Source organism: Hyla sarda, chromosome 4 (genome assembly GCF_029499605.1).
Source record: "Hyla sarda isolate aHylSar1 chromosome 4, aHylSar1.hap1, whole genome shotgun sequence".
Classification (NCBI taxonomy): Eukaryota; Metazoa; Chordata; class Amphibia; order Anura; family Hylidae; genus Hyla; species Hyla sarda.
Window position 1 is genome coordinate 419,074,333 of NC_079192.1, and position 19,678 is coordinate 419,094,010.

At 47.7% G+C, this 19,678-nt stretch overlaps 1 protein-coding gene across 2 annotated transcripts in view; it reads right to left on the reverse strand.

Moving 5' to 3' along the window:
* Positions 1 to 19,309, reverse strand: part of BCL2L14 (BCL2 like 14) — a 25,863-nt gene extending 6,554 nt beyond the window's left edge. The window contains exons 1-2 of one of the 2 annotated variants that reach the window (XM_056517966.1): positions 19,209 to 19,309; positions 1 to 40 (exon numbers count right to left, since the gene is read on the reverse strand). The exon at positions 1 to 40 is cut by the window's left edge and continues 266 nt beyond it. In XM_056517966.1, the coding sequence (XP_056373941.1) occupies positions 1 to 38 (38 nt within the window). In that variant the 5' untranslated portion in view covers positions 39 to 40; positions 19,209 to 19,309. Of the gene's footprint in view, positions 41 to 3,294; positions 3,419 to 19,208 lie in introns of those variants that run through there. The other variant, XM_056517965.1, reaches the window with a different exon arrangement.
* Positions 19,310 to 19,678: the final 369 nt, after the last annotated feature.

A 19,678-nucleotide genomic window follows, 5' to 3' on the forward strand; every position in this document is an offset into this window, starting at 1 on the left:
GGAACCTCGTCTAACGTATCATCCTGCACCGACACCATGACTGCCCCAGGAGAGAAAGACAGTGAGTGACCAACACCAGGGGACAGTATTATAGTAGATATATTCTTGTATATAGGAGGCAGTATTATAGTAGTTATATTCTTGTATATAGGAGGCCGTATTATAGTAGTTATATTCTTGTATATAGGAGGCAGTATTATAGTAGTTATATTCTTGTATATAGGAGCAGTATTATAGTAGTTATATTCTTGTGTATAGGAGCAGTATTATAGTAGTTATATTCTTATATATAGGGGGCAGTATTATAGTAGTTATATTCTTATATATAGGGGGCAGTATTATAGTAGTTATATTCTTGTATATAGGAGCAGTATCATAGTAGTTATATTCATGTATAGGAGCAGTATTATAGTAGTTATATTCTTGTATATAGGAGCAGCATTATAGTAGTTATATTCTTGTATATAGGAGCAGCATTATAGTAGTTATATTCTTGTATATAGGAGCAGTATTATAGTAGTTATATTCTTGTATATAGGAGGCAGTATTATAGTAGTTATATTCTTGTATATAGGAGCAGTATTATGGTAGATATATTCTTGTATATAGGAGCAGTATTATAGTAGTTATATTCTTGTATATAGGAGCAGTATTATAGTAGTTATATTCTTGTATATAGGAGCAGTATTATAGTAGTTATATAATTGTATATAGGGGCGGTATTATAGTAGTTATATTCTTGTATATAGGGGGCAGTATTATAGTAGATATATTCTTGTATATAGGAGCAGTATTATAGTAGATATATTCTTGTATATAGGAGCAGTATTATAGTAGTTATATTCTTGTATATAGGAGCAGCATTATAGTAGATATATTCTTGTATATAGGAGCAGTATTATAGTAGTTATATTCTTGTATATAGGAGCAGTATTATAGTAGTTCTTGTATATAGGAGCAGTATTATAGTAGTTATATTCTTGTATTATAGGAGGCAGTATTATAGTAGTTATATTCTTGTATATAGGAGCAGTATTATAGTAGATATATTCTTGTATATAGGAGCAGTATTATAGTAGATATATTCTTGTATATAGGAGGCAGTATTATAGTAGATATATTCCTGTATATAGGAGACAGTATTATAGTAGTTATATTCTTGTATATAGGAGGCAATATTCTAGTTTTTATATTCTTGTATATAGGAGCAGTATTATAGTAGTTATATTCTTGTATATAGGAGCAGTATTATAGTAGTTATATTCTTGTATATAGGAGCAGTATTATAGTAGTTATATTCTTGTATATAGGAGCAGTATTATAGTAGTTATATTCTTGTATATAGGAGCAGTATTATAGTAGTTATATTCTTGTATATAGGAGCAGTATTATAGTAGTTATATTCTTGTATATAGGAGCAGTATTATAGTAGATATATTCTTGTATATAGGAGCAGTATTATAGTAGATATATTCTTGTATATAGGAGCAGTATTATAGTAGATATATTCTTGTATATAGGGAGCAGTATTATAGTAGTTATGTTCTTGTATATAGGAGCAGTATTGTAGTAGTTATATTCTTGTGTATAGGAGCAGTATTATAGTAGTTATATTCTTGTATATAGGAGGCAGTATTATAGTAGTTATATTCCTGTATATAGGAGGCAGTATTATAGTAGTTATATTCCTGTATACAGGAGGCAGTATTATAGTAGTTATATTCTTGTATATAGGAGCAGTATTATAGTAGTTATATTCTTGTATATAGGAGGCAGTATTATAGTAGTTATATTCTTGTATATAGGAGCAGTATTATAGTAGTTATATTCTTGTATATAGGAGGCAGTATTATAGTAGTTATATTCTTGTATATAGGGGCAGTATTATAGTAGTTATATTCTTGTATATAGGGGCAGTATTACAGTAGTTATATTCTTGTATATAGGAGGCAGTATTATAGTAGTTATATTCTTGTATATAGGGAGCAGTATTATAGTAGTTATGTTCTTGTATATAGGAGCAGTATTATAGTAGGTTTTCCCGTATAGGGGTAGGTATCAGGCTGGACCGGTTGTGCAGGTTTTCTATATACACAGTTGCTTTTCTTACATTTCGCCTCCAATAATAGTAAAACTGATGACTTATCAGACATGAGGACATTATATAGATATCAGGAGGAGTCACTGCGATGGTTAATCATTCCCTATGACTAGGACACCCTGTAACCCCCCCCCCCACAGGACAGAGACGTCTATACAGGACACAGATCACTTCCGTGTGGAGGAATACAGGTTATCGGCAGCTTTATGACCCAGTACATAAGAGTTAAAAAATAAAAATAAAGATTATGCAAATAACATTCCGCCCAGTGTTTGGGGGGGGGGGTTCTGCCTAAAAAAAAAAAAAAAAAAAAAAAGTCACAGGAAACGGAAGTGAAACTGAAATTTGCGGTTTGTGGCTGTTCAGCAGCGCCCCCACCAAATACACGACGACGCTTCAAACAGCTGGTGATTCGTTACAATTGTATCAGCTCTGAACTAAAGTAAACAGACCGGACCGATACATTGTAACAAGATTATCAGGATCAGCTCGTTGGGAAAACCGGGGTTTAGAGTAGGGGGGCACTTACTTTTCTATTACTTTGTACTCAATGTAAAACTTAAGTTTAAAAAAAATAAATAAAAAATTATTATTTTTTTTTTAAGTTTGGGGGGGGGGGTTGTCGGCAATGATCATTCACAGGTTAATATTTAGCGTGGGGCGGGGTCAGACGGGGTTCACGTATTTGTCTCCTGACTCCTCCCCCGATTACATGCTCAGTGGCCACCACTTTACGGGAAATGGGGATTCTTTGAAAGAGGTGCGCAAAAATATTCATACCCCCCCCCCCCCCATGGCATTAACTCATAACACAAAACAAGACAAACGCAAAATAACCAGTTGAAAAAGTATTCACACCCCAGAGTAGAACATTATTTCGACTACAACGGAAAATTGGCGGTTGGATTTTATGATGGGAAAAGTGATTCCCACTCACTGTTATCCCCCGATAGGAAGGGTGTGAATACTTTTGCATTAACCTAGGAGTTCAAAAGTCATAGCATAAGCATTATAGACGACGTATATGTTCTATGTGATATCTCTGTCCTGTAATAAATATAACCCCCCCCCCCCCCCAATATCCTAACCACCACCACCTGCTGCTGTGACCGGACACTAAAGTATGTGACCCCCCCCCCCAATCTGACCACAGCAGCTGTTACAGTCAGGTAAGTCTTCACACCTGCACCTACCTGCTGTTCCTGAAGGTCTCTGTGTTGTATGTAGCAGAGCTGAGCGCAGGGAAGTGAATGGGAGGTGGGAGCTGAGAATCTCCTTATACTCACCCCTCCCCCGCCACCGGGCGTCACCCACGTCACATGATGAGTCAACAAATCAGCAATATCTTCATTCCGACACAGAAACAAACCACCAGCTGTGAACAAGAACAGCAGCAGAAGGGGAAACCCCAACCCTAACTCCAACCTCAATCCTAACCCCAACCCCCCCAACCTTAACCCTGACCCCAACCCTAAATTCAACCGCAATCCTGACCCTAACCCCAACCCTCACCCCCAACCTTAACCCTGACCCCAACCTGAACCCCAACCCTAAATCCAACCTTAATCCTAACCCCAACCTTAACCCTGACCCCAACCCTAAATTCAACCGCAATCCTGACCCTAACCCCAACCCTCACCCCCAACCTTAACCCTGACCCCACCTCTAACCTGAACCCTGACCCCCCAACCTTAACCCTGACCCCAACCCTGACCTTAAACCCAACCCTCACCCCCCAACCTTAACCCTGACCCCAACCCTGACCTTAAACCCAACCCCAACCCCCCAACCTTAACCCTGACCCCAACCTGAACCCCAACCTTAATCCTAACCCCAACCTTAACCCTGACCCCAACCCTAAATCCAACCGCAATCCTGACCCTAACCCCAACCTTAACCCTGACCCCACCTCTAACCTGAACCCTGACCCCCCAACCTTAACCCTGACCCCAACCCTGACCTTAAACCCAACCCTCACCCCCCAACCTTAACCCTGACCCCAATCCTAAATCCAACCGCAATCCTGACCCTAACCCCAACCTTAACCCTGACCCCACCTCTAACCTGAACCCTGACCCCACAACCTTAACCCTGACCCCAACCCTAACTCCAAACTCAATCCTAAACCCCAACCCCCCCAACCTTAACCCTGACCCCAACCTGAACCCCAACCCTAAATCCAACCCTTAATCCTAACCCCAACCTTAACCCTGACCCCAACCCTAAATTCAACCGCAATCCTGGACCCTAACCCCAACCCTCACCCCCAACCTTAACCCCCTGACCCCCACCTCTAACCTGAACCCTGACCCCCCAACCTTAACCCTGACCCCCAACCCTAACCTTAAACCCAACCCTCACACCCCCAACCTTAACCCTGACCCCAACCCTAACCCCAACCCTCACCCCCCAACCCTAACCCCAACCCTCACCCCAACCCTAACCCCCAACCCTCACCCCCAACCCTTAACCCTGACCCCACCCTCTAACCTGAACCCTGACCCCCAACCCTAACCTTAAACCCAACCCTCACCCCCCAACCTTAACCCTTACCCCAACCCTAAATCAAACCTCAATCCTGACCCCCACCTCCACCCTAACCTCAACCTCAACCATAACCCCAACCCTTAGCTAAACCCCAACCCCTAACCCAACCATAACCCCACACTTGTATCTCCCACACATTCTGTCACGTAACTCTCTCTCGGATCCTGAATTTTCTACCCCTTGCAGTCAATTGCACAATATGCAGGTGTGAACGCAGCCTAAGAGGTTATTCAGGATTAGAATAAACAAAAGCAGATTTCTTCTTCTAAAAATTTTTTTTTTTTTAAACCAGCGCCATCCCTACCATCAGGTTGTATGTGCTATTGCAGCTTAGTTCTATTAAAGTGAATGCAGCCAAGTTGTAATACCGCACACAACCTAAGGACAAGGGTGGCGCTGGTTTTTTTTTTCCACAAATCTGCAGCTTTTTAAAAAATTTTGATAAAATCTTTAACCCCTACAGGACGCAGGGTGTAAACGTACGCCTTTACCCCTGGATTTTATCAAGTATGCGCAGTAGTGGCGCTCACTTCTAAGATGGAGGGTTCTATCAATGGCGGGGACTCCCTGCTGACAGTGGGCATTAGCGTTCATGCTGATGCCGACCATTAACCCTTTAGATGGCGTAATCAATACTGATCTCACGCGGCGATAGGGGGATACGTTTTTCACCACTGGACTATCCCTTTAAGATGGCGGCCAGAGGTCCCTTTTCCTAGCTGCTCTTACTGGAATCCACTGTATGGTCTGGCAGACTGTATAAGCCGATCGCCAATATCACTGATCAATTCTAGCAATTACAATATATCGCCCCTCCTGTAGGGACTTAACCCCTTGTGCATTCTTGTTTTTTCCTTCTCACCATTCCTCACTTTATGCCAATACAATAAACACGATCCCTGTTGTTACAACGCTTTTTTTTGGCGTCTAAAAAAAGGAAAACTTTTTTTTAAAATTCAGAAAAAAAAAACAATGGGATAAAAAAATTATAAAAAGGCAAAAAATGTCCCCTATACCGCCAAAAATACGGAAAAATAAAAGTGATTTGGAGGGAAAAGTTGAAACATAAAAATTTGTTGAGTCCTCAAGGGGTTAATGTACAATAGACGCATAAAGCTACACGGAGACTGAATACGGTCCGAGCGCCGGAATCATTTGGCCACTGAAGTGAGAGGTAAGTGTTGTCTACAGTGTGAACGCAGCCTTATAGGAGGAGACGTGAGGAGGTAACAGCCTTATAGGAGGAACGTGAGGAGGTAACAGCCTTATAGGAGGAGATGTGAGGAGTAACAGCCTTATAGGAGGAGATGTGAGGAGGTAACAGCCTTATAGGAGGAGACGTGAGGTAGGTAACAGCCTTATAGGAGGAGATGTGAGGAGGTAACAGCCTTATAGGAGGAGACGTGAAGGAGGTAACAGCCTTATAGGAGGAGATGTGAGGAGGTAACAGCCTTATAGGAGGAGATGTGAGGAGGTAACAGCCTTATAGGAGGAGACGTGAGGAGGTAACAGCCTTATAGGAGGAGACGTGAGGAGGTAACAGCCTTATAGGAGGAGATGTGAGGAGGTAACAGCCTTATAGAGAGGAGATGTGAGGAGGTAACAGCCTTATAGGAGGAGATGTGAGGAGGTAACAGCCTTATAGGAGGAGACGTGAGGAGGTAACCAGCCTTATAGGAGGAGACGTGAGGAGGTAAGAGCCTTATAGGAGGAGATCGTGAGGAGGTAACGCAGCCTTATAGGAGGAGATGTGAGGAGGTAACCAGCCTTATAGGAGGAGATTGAGTACCTAGAGTCGAGGAGGTAACAGCCTTATAGGAGGAGACGTAGGTAACAGCCTTATAGGAGGAGATGTGAGGAGGTAACAGCCTTATAGGAGGAGATGTGAGGAGGTAACGCAGCCTTATAGGAGGAGATGTGAGGAGGTAACGCAGCCTTATAGGAGGAGATGTGAGGAGGTAACGCAGCCTTATAGGAGGAGATGTGAGGAGGTAACGCAGCCTTATAGGAGGAGATGTGAGGAGGTAACAGCCTTATAGAGGAGATGTGAGGAGGTAACAGCCTTATAGGAGAGATGTGAGGAGGTAACAGCCTTATAGGAGGAGATGTGAGGAGGTAACGCAGCCTTATAGGAGGAGATGTGAGGAGGTAACAGCCTTATAGGAGGAGACGTGAGGAGGTAACAGCCTTATAGGAAGAGATGTGAGGAGGTAACAGCCTTATAGGAGGAGATGTGAGGAGGTAACGCAGCCTTATAGGAGGAGATGTGAGGAGGTAACGCAGCCTTATAGGAGGAGATGTGAGGAGGTAACGCAGCCTTATAGGAGGAGATGTGAGGAGGTAACGCAGCCTTATAGGAGGAGATGTGAGGAGGTAACGCAGCCTTATAGGAGGAGATGTGAGGAGGTAACAGCCTTATAGGAAGAGATGTGAGGAGGTAACAGCCTTATAGGAGGAGATGTGAGGAGGTAATAGCTTTATAGGAGGAGATGTGAGGAGGTAACGCAGCCTTATAGGAGGAGATGTGAGGAGGTAACGCAGCCTTATAGGAGGAGATAACGGCCTTATAGGAGGAGACAACGGCCTTATAGGAGGAGACGTGAGGAGATAACGGCCTTATAGGAGGAGACAACGGCCTTATAGGAGGAGACGTGAGGAGGTAACAGCCTTATAGGAGGAGATGTGAGGAGGTAACAGCCTTATAGGAGGAGACGTGAGGAGGTAACGCAGCCTTATAGGAGGAGACGTGAGGAGGTAACAGCCTTATAGGAGGAGACGTGAGGAGGTAACGCAGCCTTATAGGAGGAGATGTGAGAAGGTAACAGCCTTATAGGAGGAGACGTGAGGAGGTAACGCAGCCTTATAGGAGGAGACGTGAGGAGGTAACGCAGCCTTATAGGAGGAGATGTGAGGAGGTAACAGCCTTAGAGGAGGAGATGTGAGGAGGTAACAGCCTTATAGGAGGAGATGTGAGGAGGTAACGCAGCCTTATAGGAGGAGATGTGAGGAGGTAACGCAGCCTTATAGGAGGAGATTGTGAGGAGGTAACGCAGCCTTATAGGAGGAGATGTGAGGAGGTAACGCAGCCTTATAGGAGGAGATGTGAGGAGGTAACAGCCTTATAGGAGGAGACGTGAGGAGGTAACGCAGCCTTATAGGAGGAGACGTGAGGAGGTAACGCAGCCTTATAGGAGGAGATGTGAGGAGGTAACAGCCTTATAGGAGGAGATGTGAGGAGGTAATAACCTTATAGGAGGAGATGTGAGGAGGTAACGCAGCCTTATAGGAGGAGATGTGAGGAGGTAACGCAGCCTTATAGGAGGAGATGTGAGGAGGTAACAGCCTTATAGGAGGAGATGTGAGGAAGTAACAGCCTTATAGGAGGAGACGTGAGGAGGTAACAGCCTTATAGGAGGAGACGTGAGGAGGTAACAGCCTTATAGGAGGAGACGTGAGGAGATAACGGCCTTATAGGAGGAGACGTGAGGAGGTAACGGCCTTATAGGAGGAGACGTGAGGAGGTAACAGCCTTATAGGAGGAGACGTGAAGAGGTAACGCAGCCTTATAGGAGGAGACGTGAAGAGGTAACGCAGCCTTATAGGAGGAGACGTGAGGAGGTAACAGCCTTATAGGAGGAGACGTGAGGAGGTAACAGCCTTATAGGAGGAGACGTGAGGAGGTAACAGCCTTATAGGAGGAGACGTGAGGAGGTAACAGCCTTATAGGAGGAGACGTGAGGAGGTAACAGCCTTATAGGAGGAGACGTGAGGAGGTAACAGCCTTATAGGAGGAGATGTGAGGAGGTAACAGCCTTATAGGAGGAGACGTGAGGAGGTAACGCAGCCTTATAGGAGGAGACGTGAGGAGGTAACGCAGCCTTATAGGAGGAGACGTGAGGAGGTAACAGCCTTATAGGAGGAGACGTGAGGAGGTAACGCAGCCTTATAGGAGGAGACGTGAGGAGGTAACGCGGCCTTATAGGAGGAGACGTGAGGAGGTAACGCGGCCTTATAGGAGGAGACGTGAGGAGGTAACAGCCTTATAGGAGGAGACGTGAGGAGGTAACAGCCTTATAGGAGGAGACGTGAGGAGGTAACAGCCTTATAGGAGGAGACGTGAGGAGGTAACGCAGCCTTATAGGAGGAGACGTGAGGAGGTAACAGCCTTATAGGAGGAGACGTGAGGAGGTAACAGCCTTATAGGAGGAGACGTGAGGAGGTAACAGCCTTATAGGAGGAGGCGTGAGGAGGTAACAGCCTTATAGGAGGAGACGTGAGGAGGTAACAGCCTTATAGGAGGAGACGTGAGGAGGTAACGCAGCCTTATAGGAGGAGATGTGAGGAGGTAACGCAGCCTTATAGGAGGAGATGTGAGGAGGTAACAGCCTTATAGGAGGAGATGTGAGGAGGTAACGCAGCCTTATAGGAGGAGATGTGAGGAGGTAACAGCCTTATAGGAGGAGATGTGAGGAGGTAATGCAGCCTTATAGGAAGAGATGTGAGGAGGTAACAGCCTTATAGGAAGAGATGTGAGGAGGTAACAGCCTTATAGGAAGAGATGTGAGGAGGTAACGCAGCCTTATAGGAGGAGATGTGAGGAGGTAACGCAGCCTTATAGGAGGAGATGTGAGGAGGTAACGCAGCCTTATAGGAGGAGATGTGAGGAGGTAACGCAGCCTTATAGGAGGAGATGTGAGGAGGTAACGCGGCCTTATAGGAGGAGATGTGAGGAGGTAACGCGGCCTTATAGGAGGAGATGTGAGGAGGTAACAGCCTTATAGGAGGAGATGTGAGGAGGTAACACAGCCTTATAGAAGGAGATGTGAGGAGGTAACAGCCTTATAGGAGGAGATGTGAGGAGGTAACAGCCTTATAGGAGGAGATGTGAGGAGGTAACAGCCTTATAGGAGGAGATGTGAGGAGGTAACAGCCTTATAGGAGGAGATGTGAGGAGGTAACAGCCTTATAGGAGGAGATGTGAGGAGGTAACGCAGCCTTATAGGAGGAGAAGTGAGGAGGTAACAGCCTTATAGGAGGAGACGTGAGGAGGTAACGCAGTGTGAACGCAGCCTTATAGGTGGAGACGTGAGGAGGTAACGCAGCCTTATAGGAGGAGACGTGAGGAGGTAACGCAGCCTTATAGGAGGAGACGTGAGGAGGTAACGCAGCCTTATAGGAGGAGACGTGAGGAGGTAACGCAGCCTTATAGGAGGAGACGTGAGGAGGTAATGCAGCCTTATAGGGGGAGACGTGAGGAGGTAACGCGGCCTTATAGGAGGAGACGTGAGGAGGTAACGCGGCCTTATAGGAGGAGACGTGAGGAGGTAACGCGGCCTTATAGGAGTTGACGTGAGGAGGTAACGCGGCCTTATAGGAGGAGACGTGAGGAGGTAACAGCCTTATAGGAGGAGACGTGAGGAGGTAACAGCCTTATAGGAGGAGACGTGAGGAGGTAACGCAGCCTTATAGGAGGAGACGTGAGGAGGTAACGCAGCCTTATAGGAGGAGACGTGAGGAGGTAACGCAGCCTTATAGGAGGAGACGTGAGGAGGTAACAGCCTTATAGGAGGAGACGTGAGGAGGTAACAGCCTTATAGGAGGAGACGTGAGGAGGTAACAGCCTTATAGGAGGAGACGTGAGGAGGTAACAGCCTTATAGGAGGAGACGTGAGGAGGTAACAGCCTTATAGGAGGAGACGTGAGGAGGTAACAGCCTTATAGGAGGAGACGTGAGGAGGTAACGCAGCCTTATAGGAGGAGATGTGAGGAGGTAACGCAGCCTTATAGGAGGAGATGTGAGGAGGTAACGCAGCCTTATAGGAGGAGATGTGAGGAGGTAACGCAGCCTTATAGGAGGAGATGTGAGGAGGTAACGCAGCCTTATAGGAGGAGATGTGAGGAGGTAACAGCCTTATAGGAAGAGATGTGAGGAGGTAATGCAGCCTTATAGGAAGAGATGTGAGGAGGTAACAGCCTTATAGGAAGAGATGTGAGGAGGTAACGCAGCCTTATAGGAGGAGATGTGAGGAGGTAACAGCCTTATAGGAAGAGATGTGAGGAGGTAACGCAGCCTTATAGGAGGAGATGTGAGGGGGTAACGCTGCCTTATAGGAGGAGATGTGAGGAGGTAACGCAGCCTTATAGGAGGAGATGTGAGGAGGTAACGCAGCCTTATAGGAGGAGATGTGAGGAGGTAACGCAGCCTTATAGGAGGAGATGTGAGGAGGTAACGCAGCCTTATAGGAGGAGACGTGAGGAGGTAACAGCCTTATAGGAGGAGATGTGAGGAGGTAACAGCCTTATAGGAGGAGATGTGAGGAGGTAACGCAGCCTTATAGGAGGAGATGTGAGGAGGTAACGCAGCCTTATAGGAGGAGATGTGAGGAGGTAACGCAGCCTTATAGGAGGAGATGTGAGGAGGTAACAGCCTTATAGGAGGAGATGTGAGGAGGTAACAGCCTTATAGGAGGAGATGTGAGGAGGTAACGCAGCCTTATAGGAGGAGATGTGAGGCGGTAACGCAGCCTTATAGGAGGAGATGTGAGGCAGTAACGAAGCCTTATAGGAGGAGATGTGAGGAGGTAACAGCCTTATAGGAGGAGACGTGAGGAGGTAACGCAGCCTTATAGGAGGAGACGTGAGGAGGTAACGCAGCCTTATAGGAGGAGACGTGAGGAGGTAACGCAGCCTTATAGGAGGAGACGTGAGGAGGTAACGCAGCCTTATAGGAGGAGACGTGAGGAGGTAACGCAGCCTTATAGGAGGAGACGTGAGGAGGTAGCAGCCTTATAGGAGTAGACGTGAGGAGGTAACAGCCTTATAGGAGGAGACGTGAGGAGGTAACAGCCTTATAGGAGGAGACGTGAGGAGGTAACAGCCTTATAGGAGGAGACGTGAGGAGGTAACAGCCTTATAGGAGGAGATGTGAGGAGGTAACGCAGCCTTATAGGAGGAGATGTGAGGAGGTAACAGCCTTATAGGAGGAGATGTGAGGAGGTAACGCAGCCTTATAGGAGGAGATGTGAGGAGGTAACAGCCTTATAGGAGGAGATGTGAGGAGGTAACGCAGCCTTATAGGAGGAGATGTGAGGAGGTAACGCAGCCTTATAGGAGGAGATGTGAGGAGGTAACAGCCTTATAGGAGGAGATGTGAGGAGGTAACACAGCCTTATAGAAGGAGATGTGAGGAGGTAACAGCCTTATAGGAGGAGATGTGAGGAGGTAACAGCCTTATAGGAGGAGATGTGAGGAGGTAACAGCCTTATAGGAGGAGATGTGAGGAGGTAACAGCCTTATAGGAGGAGATGTGAGGAGGTAACAGCCTTATAGGAGGAGATGTGAGGAGGTAACGCAGCCTTATAGGAGGAGAAGTGAGGAGGTAACAGCCTTATAGGAGGAGACGTGAGGAGGTAACGCAGTGTGAACGCAGCCTTATAGGTGGAGACGTGAGGAGGTAACGCAGCCTTATAGGAGGAGACATGAGGAGGTAACGCAGCCTTATAGGAGGAGACGTGAGGAGGTAACGCAGCCTTATAGGAGGAGACGTGAGGAGGTAACGCAGCCTTATAGGAGGAGACGTGAGGAGGTAACGCAGCCTTATAGGAGGAGACGTGAGGAGGTAACGCGGCCTTATAGGGGGAGACGTGAGGAGGTAACGCGGCCTTATAGGAGGAGACGTGAGGAGGTAACGCGGCCTTATAGGAGGAGACGTGAGGAGGTAACGCGGCCTTATAGGAGGAGATGTGAGGAGGTAACGCAGCCTTATAGGAGGAGATGTGAGGAGGTAACAGCCTTATAGGAAGAGATGTGAGGAGGTAACAGCCTTATAGGAAGAGATGTGAGGAGGTAACGCAGCCTTATAGGAGGAGATGTGAGGAGGTAACAGCCTTATAGGAAGAGATGTGAGGAGGTAATGCAGCCTTATAGGAAGAGATGTGAGGAGGTAACAGCCTTATAGGAAGAGATGTGAGGAGGTAACGCAGCCTTATAGGAGGAGATGTGAGGAGGTAACGCAGCCTTATAGGAGGAGACGTGAGGAGGTAACGCAGCCTTATAGGAGGAGACGTGAGGAGGTAACGCAGCCTTATAGGAGGAGACGTGAGGAGGTAACGCAGCCTTATAGGAGGAGACGTGAGGAGGTAACAGCCTTATAGGAGGAGACGTGAGGAGGTAACAGCCTTATAGGAGGAGACGTGAGGAGGTAACAGCCTTATAGGAGGAGACGTGAGGAGGTAACAGCCTTATAGGAGGAGACGTGAGGAGGTAACAGCCTTATAGGAGGAGATGTGAGGAGGTAACGCAGCCTTATAGGAGGAGATGTGAGGAGGTAACGCAGCCTTATAGGAGGAGATGTGAGGAGGTAACGCAGCCTTATAGGAGGAGATGTGAGGAGGTAACGCAGCCTTATAGGAGGAGATGTGAGGAGGTAACAGCCTTATAGGAGGAGATGTGAGGAGGTAATGCAGCCTTATAGGAAGAGATGTGAGGAGGTAACAGCCTTATAGGAAGAGATGTGAGGAGGTAACAGCCTTATAGGAAGAGATGTGAGGAGGTAACGCAGCCTTATAGGAGGAGATGTGAGGAGGTAACGCAGCCTTATAGGAGGAGATGTGAGGAGGTAACGCGGCCTTATAGGAGGAGATGTGAGGAGGTAACGCAGCCTTATAGGAGGAGATGTGAGGAGGTAACGCAGCCTTATAGGAGGAGATGTGAGGAGGTAACAGCCTTATAGGAGGAGATGTGAGGAGGTAACGCAGCCTTATAGGAGGAGATGTGAGGAGGTAACAGCCTTATAGGAGGAGATGTGAGGAGGTAACAGCCTTATAGGAGGAGATGTGAGGAGGTAACAGCCTTATAGGAGGAGATGTGAGGAGGTAACAGCCTTATAGGAGGAGATGTGAGGAGGTAACAGCCTTATAGGAGGAGATGTGAGGAGGTAACAGCCTTATAGGAGGAGATGTGAGGAGATAACGCAGCCTTATAGGAGGAGAAGTGAGGAGGTAACAGCCTTATAGGAGGAGACGTGAGGAGGTAACGCAGTGTGAACGCAGCCTTATAGGTGGAGACGTGAGGAGGTAACGCAGCCTTATAGGAGGAGACGTGAGGAGGTAACGCAGCCTTATAGGTGGAGACGTGAGGAGGTAACGCAGCCTTATAGGAGGAGATGTGAGGAGGTAACGCAGCCTTATAGGAGGAGACGTGAGGAGGTAACGCGGCCTTATAGGGGGAGACGTGAGGAGGTAACGCGGCCTTATAGGGGGAGACGTGAGGAGGTAACGCGGCCTTATAGGAGGAGACGTGAGGAGGTAACAGCCTTATAGGAGGAGACGTGAGGAGGTAACGCGGCCTTATAGGAGGAGACGTGAGGAGGTAACAGCCTTATAGGAGGAGACGTGAGGAGGTAACGCAGCCTTATAGGGGGAGACGTGAGGAGGTAACAGCCTTATAGGAGGAAACGTGAGGAGGTAACAGCCTTATAGGAGGAGACGTGAGGAGGTAACAGCCTTATAGGAGGAGACGTGAGGAGGTAACAGCCTTATAGGAGGAGACGTGAGGAGGTAACAGCCTTATAGGAGTAGACGTGAGGAGGTAACAGCCTTATAGGAGGAGACGTGAGGAGGTAACAGCCTTATAGGAGGAGACGTGAGGAGGTAACAGCCTTATAGGAGGAGACGTGAGGAGGTAACAGCCTTATAGGAGGAGATGTGAGGAGGTAACGCAGCCTTATAGGAGGAGATGTGAGGAGGTAACAGCCTTATAGGAGGAGATGTGAGGAGGTAACGCAGCCTTATAGGAGGAGATGTGAGGAGGTAACAGCCTTATAGGAGGAGATGTGAGGAGGTAACGCAGCCTTATAGGAGGAGATGTGAGGAGGTAACGCAGCCTTATAGGAGGAGATGTGAGGAGGTAACAGCCTTATAGGAGGAGATGTGAGGAGGTAACACAGCCTTATAGAAGGAGATGTGAGGAGGTAACAGCCTTATAGGAGGAGATGTGAGGAGGTAACAGCCTTATAGGAGGAGATGTGAGGAGGTAACAGCCTTATAGGAGGAGATGTGAGGAGGTAACAGCCTTATAGGAGGAGATGTGAGGAGGTAACAGCCTTATAGGAGGAGATGTGAGGAGGTAACGCAGCCTTATAGGAGGAGAAGTGAGGAGGTAACAGCCTTATAGGAGGAGACGTGAGGAGGTAACGCAGTGTGAACGCAGCCTTATAGGTGGAGACGTGAGGAGGTAACGCAGCCTTATAGGAGGAGACATGAGGAGGTAACGCAGCCTTATAGGAGGAGACGTGAGGAGGTAACGCAGCCTTATAGGAGGAGACGTGAGGAGGTAACGCAGCCTTATAGGAGGAGACGTGAGGAGGTAACGCAGCCTTATAGGAGGAGACGTGAGGAGGTAACGCGGCCTTATAGGGGGAGACGTGAGGAGGTAACGCGGCCTTATAGGAGGAGACGTGAGGAGGTAACGCGGCCTTATAGGAGGAGACGTGAGGAGGTAACGCGGCCTTATAGGAGGAGACGTGAGGAGGTAACGCAGCCTTATAGGAGGAGATGTGAGGAGGTAACAGCCTTATAGGAAGAGATGTGAGGAGGTAACAGCCTTATAGGAAGAGATGTGAGGAGGTAACGCAGCCTTATAGGAGGAGATGTGAGGAGGTAACAGCCTTATAGGAAGAGATGTGAGGAGGTAATGCAGCCTTATAGGAAGAGATGTGAGGAGGTAACAGCCTTATAGGAAGAGATGTGAGGAGGTAACGCAGCCTTATAGGAGGAGATGTGAGGAGGTAACGCAGCCTTATAGGAGGAGATGTGAGGAGGTAACGCAGCCTTATAGGAGGAGATGTGAGGAGGTAACGCAGTCTTTTAGGAGGAGATGTGAGGAGGTAACGCAGCCTTATAGGAGGAGATGTGAGGAGGTAACGCAGCCTTATAGGAGGAGATGTGAGGAGGTAACGCAGCCTTATAGGAGGAGATGTGAGGAGGTAACAGCCTTATAGGAGGAGATGTGAGGAGGTAACAGCCTTATAGGAGGAGATGTGAGGAGGTAACGCAGCCTTATAGGAGGAGATGTGAGGAGGTAACAGCCTTATAGGAGGAGATGTGAGGAGGTAACAGCCTTATAGGAGGAGATGTGAGGAGGTAACAGCCTTATAGGAAGAGATGTGAGGAGGTAACAGCCTTATAGGAAGAGATGTGAGGAGGTAACAGCCTTATAGGAGGAGATGTGAGGAGGTAACGCAGCCTTATAGGAGGAGATGTGAGGAGGTAACAGCCTTATAGGAGGAGATGTGAGGGGGTAACGCGGCCTTATAGGAAGAAATGTGAGGAGATAAAGCGGCCTTATAGGAGGAGATGTGAGGAGGTAACGCAGCCTTATAGGAGGAGATGTGAGGAGGTAATGCAGCCTTATAGGAGGAGATGTGAGGAGGTAACAGCCTTATAGGAGGAGATGTGAGGAGATAACGCAGCCTTATAGGAGGAGATGTGAGGAGGTAACAGCCTTATAGGAGGAGATGTGAGGAGGTAACGCAGCCTTATAGGAGGAGATGTGAGGAGGTAACGCAGCCTTATAGGAGGAGATGTGAGGAGGTAACGCAGCCTTATAGGAGGAGATGTGAGGAGGTAACGCAGCCTTATAGGAGGAGATGTGAGGAGGTAACGCAGCCTTATAGGAGGAGATGTGAGGAGGTAACGCAGCCTTATAGGAGGAGATGTGAGGAGGTAACGCAGCCTTATAGGAGGAGATGTGAGGAGGTAACGTAGCCTTATAGGAGGAGATGTGAGGAGGTAACAGCCTTATAGGAGGAGATGTGAGGAGGTAACGCAGCCTTATAGGAGGAGATGTGAGGAGGTAACAGCCTTATAGGAGGAGATGTGAGGAGGTAACAGCCTTATAGGAGGAGATGTGAGGAGGTAACGCAGCCTTATAGGAGGAGATGTGAGGAGGTAACGCAGCCTTATAGGAGGAGATGTGAGGAGGTAACGCAGCCTTATAGGAGGAGATGTGAGGAGGTAACGCAGCCTTATAGGAGGAGATGTGAGGAGGTAACAGCCTTATAGGAGGAGACGTGAGGAGGTAACAGCCTTATAGGAGGAGACGTGAGGAGGTAACAGCCTTATAGGAGGAGATGTGAGGAGGTAACGCAGCCTTCTAGGAGATGTGAGGAGGTAACAGCCTTATAGGAGGAGATGTGAGGAGGTAACAGCCTTATAGGAGGAGATGTGAGGAGGTAACGCAGCCTTATAGGAGGAGATGTGAGGAGGTAACAGCCTTATAGGAGGAGATGTGAGGAGGTAACAGCCTTATAGGAAGAGATGTGAGGAGGTAACGCAGCCTTATAGGAGGAGATGTGAGGAGGTAACGCAGCCTTATAGGAGGAGATGTGAGGAGGTAACGCAGCCTTATAGGAGGAGATGTGAGGCGGTAACGCAGCCTTATAGGAGGAGATGTGAGGAGGTAACAGCCTTATAGGAGGAGATGTGAGGAGGTAACGCAGCCTTATAGGAGGAGATGTGAAGAGGTAACGCAGCCTTATAGGAGGAGATGTGAGGAGGTAACGCAGCCTTATAGGAGGAGATGTGAGGAGGTAACGCAGCCTTATAGGAGGAGATGTGAGGAGGTAACGCAGCCTTATAGGAGGAGATGTGAGGAGGTAACGCAGCCTTATAGGAGGAGATGTGAGGAGGTAACAGCCTTATAGGAGGAGATGTGAGGAGATAACAGCCTTATAGGAGGAGATGTGAGGAGATAACGCAGCCTTATAGGAGGAGATGTGAGGAGGTAACGCAGCCTTATAGGAGGAGATGTGAGGAGGTAACAGCCTTATAGGAGGAGATGTGAGGAGGTAACAGCCTTATAGGAGGAGATGTGAGGAGGTAACAGCCTTATAGGAGGAGATGTGAGGAGGTAACAGCCTTATAGGAGGAGATGTGAGGAGGTAACGCAGCCTTATAGGAAGAGATGTGAGGAGGTAACAGCCTTATAGGAGGAGATGTGAGGAGGTAACAGCCTTATAGGAGGAGATGTGAGGAGGTAACGCGGCCTTATAGGAGGAGATGTGAGGAGGTAACGCGGCCTTATAGGAGGAGATGTGAGGAGGTAACAGCCTTATAGGAGGAGATGTGAGGAGGTAACAGCCTTATAGGAGGAGATGTGAGGAGGTAACAGCCTTATAGGAAGAGATGTGAGGGGGTAACGCTGCCTTATAGGAGGAGATGTGAGGAGGTAACAGCCTTATAGGAGGAGATGTGAGGAGGTAACAGCCTTATAGGAGGAGATGTGAGGAGGTAACGCAGCCTTATAGGAGGAGATGTGAGGAGGTAACGCAGCCTTATAGGAGGAGATGTGAGGAGGTAACAGCCTTATAGGAGGAGATGTGAGGAGATAACGCAGCCTTATAGGAGGAGATGTGAGGAGGTAATGCAGCCTTATAGGTGGAGACGTGAGGAGGTAACAGCCTTATAGGAGGAGACGTGAGGAGGTAACAGCCTTATAGGAGGAGATGTGAGGAGGTAACGCAGCCTTATAGGAGGAGATGTGAGGAGGTAACAGCCTTATAGGAGGAGATGTGAGGAGGTAACGCAGCCTTATAGGAAGAGATGTGAGGGGGTAACGCTGCCTTATAGGAGGAGATGTGAGGAGGTAACAGCCTTATAGGAGGAGATGTGAGGAGGTAACAGCCTTATAGGAGGAGATGTGAGGAGGTAACGCAGCCTTATAGGAGGAGATGTGAGGAGGTAACAGCCTTATAGGAGGAGATGTGAGGAGGTAACAGCCTTATAGGAGGAGATGTGAGGAGGTAACGCAGCCTTATAGGAGGAGATGTGAGGAGGTAATGCAGCCTTATAGGAGGAGATGTGAGGAGGTAACAGCCTTATAGGAGGAGATGTGAGGAGGTAACAGCCTTATAGGAGGAGATGTGAGGAGGTAACAGCCTTATAGGAGGAGATGTGAGGAGGTAACGCAGCCTTATAGGAGGAGATGTGAGGAGGTAATGCAGCCTTATAGGAGGAGATATGAGGAGGTAACGCGGCCTTATAGGAGGAGATATGAGGAGGTAGCAGCCTTATAGGAGGAGATGTGAGGAGGTAACAGCCTTATAGGAGGAGATGTGAGGAGGTAACAGCCTTATAGGAGGAGATGTGAGGAGGTAACAGCCTTATAGGAGGAGATGTGAGGAGGTAACGCAGCCTTATAGGAAGAGATGTGAGGAGGTAACGCAGCCTTATAGGAGGAGATGTGAGGAGGTAACGCAGCCTTATAGGAGGAGATGTGACGAGGTAACAGCCTTATAGGAGGAGATGTGAGGAGGTAACAGCCTTATAGGAGGAGATGTGAGGAGGTAACAGCCTTATAGGAAGAGATGTGAGGAGGTAACAGCCTTATAGGAGGAGATGTGAGGAGGTAACAGCCTTATAGAAGGAGATGTGAGGAGGTAACAGCCTTATAGGAGGAGATGTGAGGAGGTAACAGCCTTATAGGAGGAGATGTGAGGAGGTAACAGCCTTATAGGAGGAGATCTTATTTGTGGTGATGGAGATCGTCCGGGATCAGTCACCTCATTGTAGGCTTCATATATAGAGATCAGTGGTGGTTACCGTGGCAACCTACTCGACTGGAGCAACAACCATTTTGAAAGAAAATGAAAGTAAGGCTGTGATTGGTTAATCTGGGTGACTCCTCCCTGTTGATGGGTTCAGCCCCATAGAGGACAACTCCTCAGAGAGGATTCTGGGGAAACAATATGGCTCATATAGATGTCACCCAGCTTTCCAGGAGACCTGAATGGGAAATGTAATGTAATGACATGTATGAATGTATGACATCTGTATGGAGCAGCAGCTGAGGTGTATAATGAGGTTCTGCAGCAGCTGAGGTGTATAATGAGGTTCTGCAGCAGCTGCGCTGTGTATCATGAGGTTCTGCAGCAGCTGCGGTGTATTATGAGGTTCTGCAGCAGCTGCGCTGTGTATCATGAGGTTCTGCAGCAGCTGGTGTGTGTATTATGAGGTTCTGCAGCAGATTAGA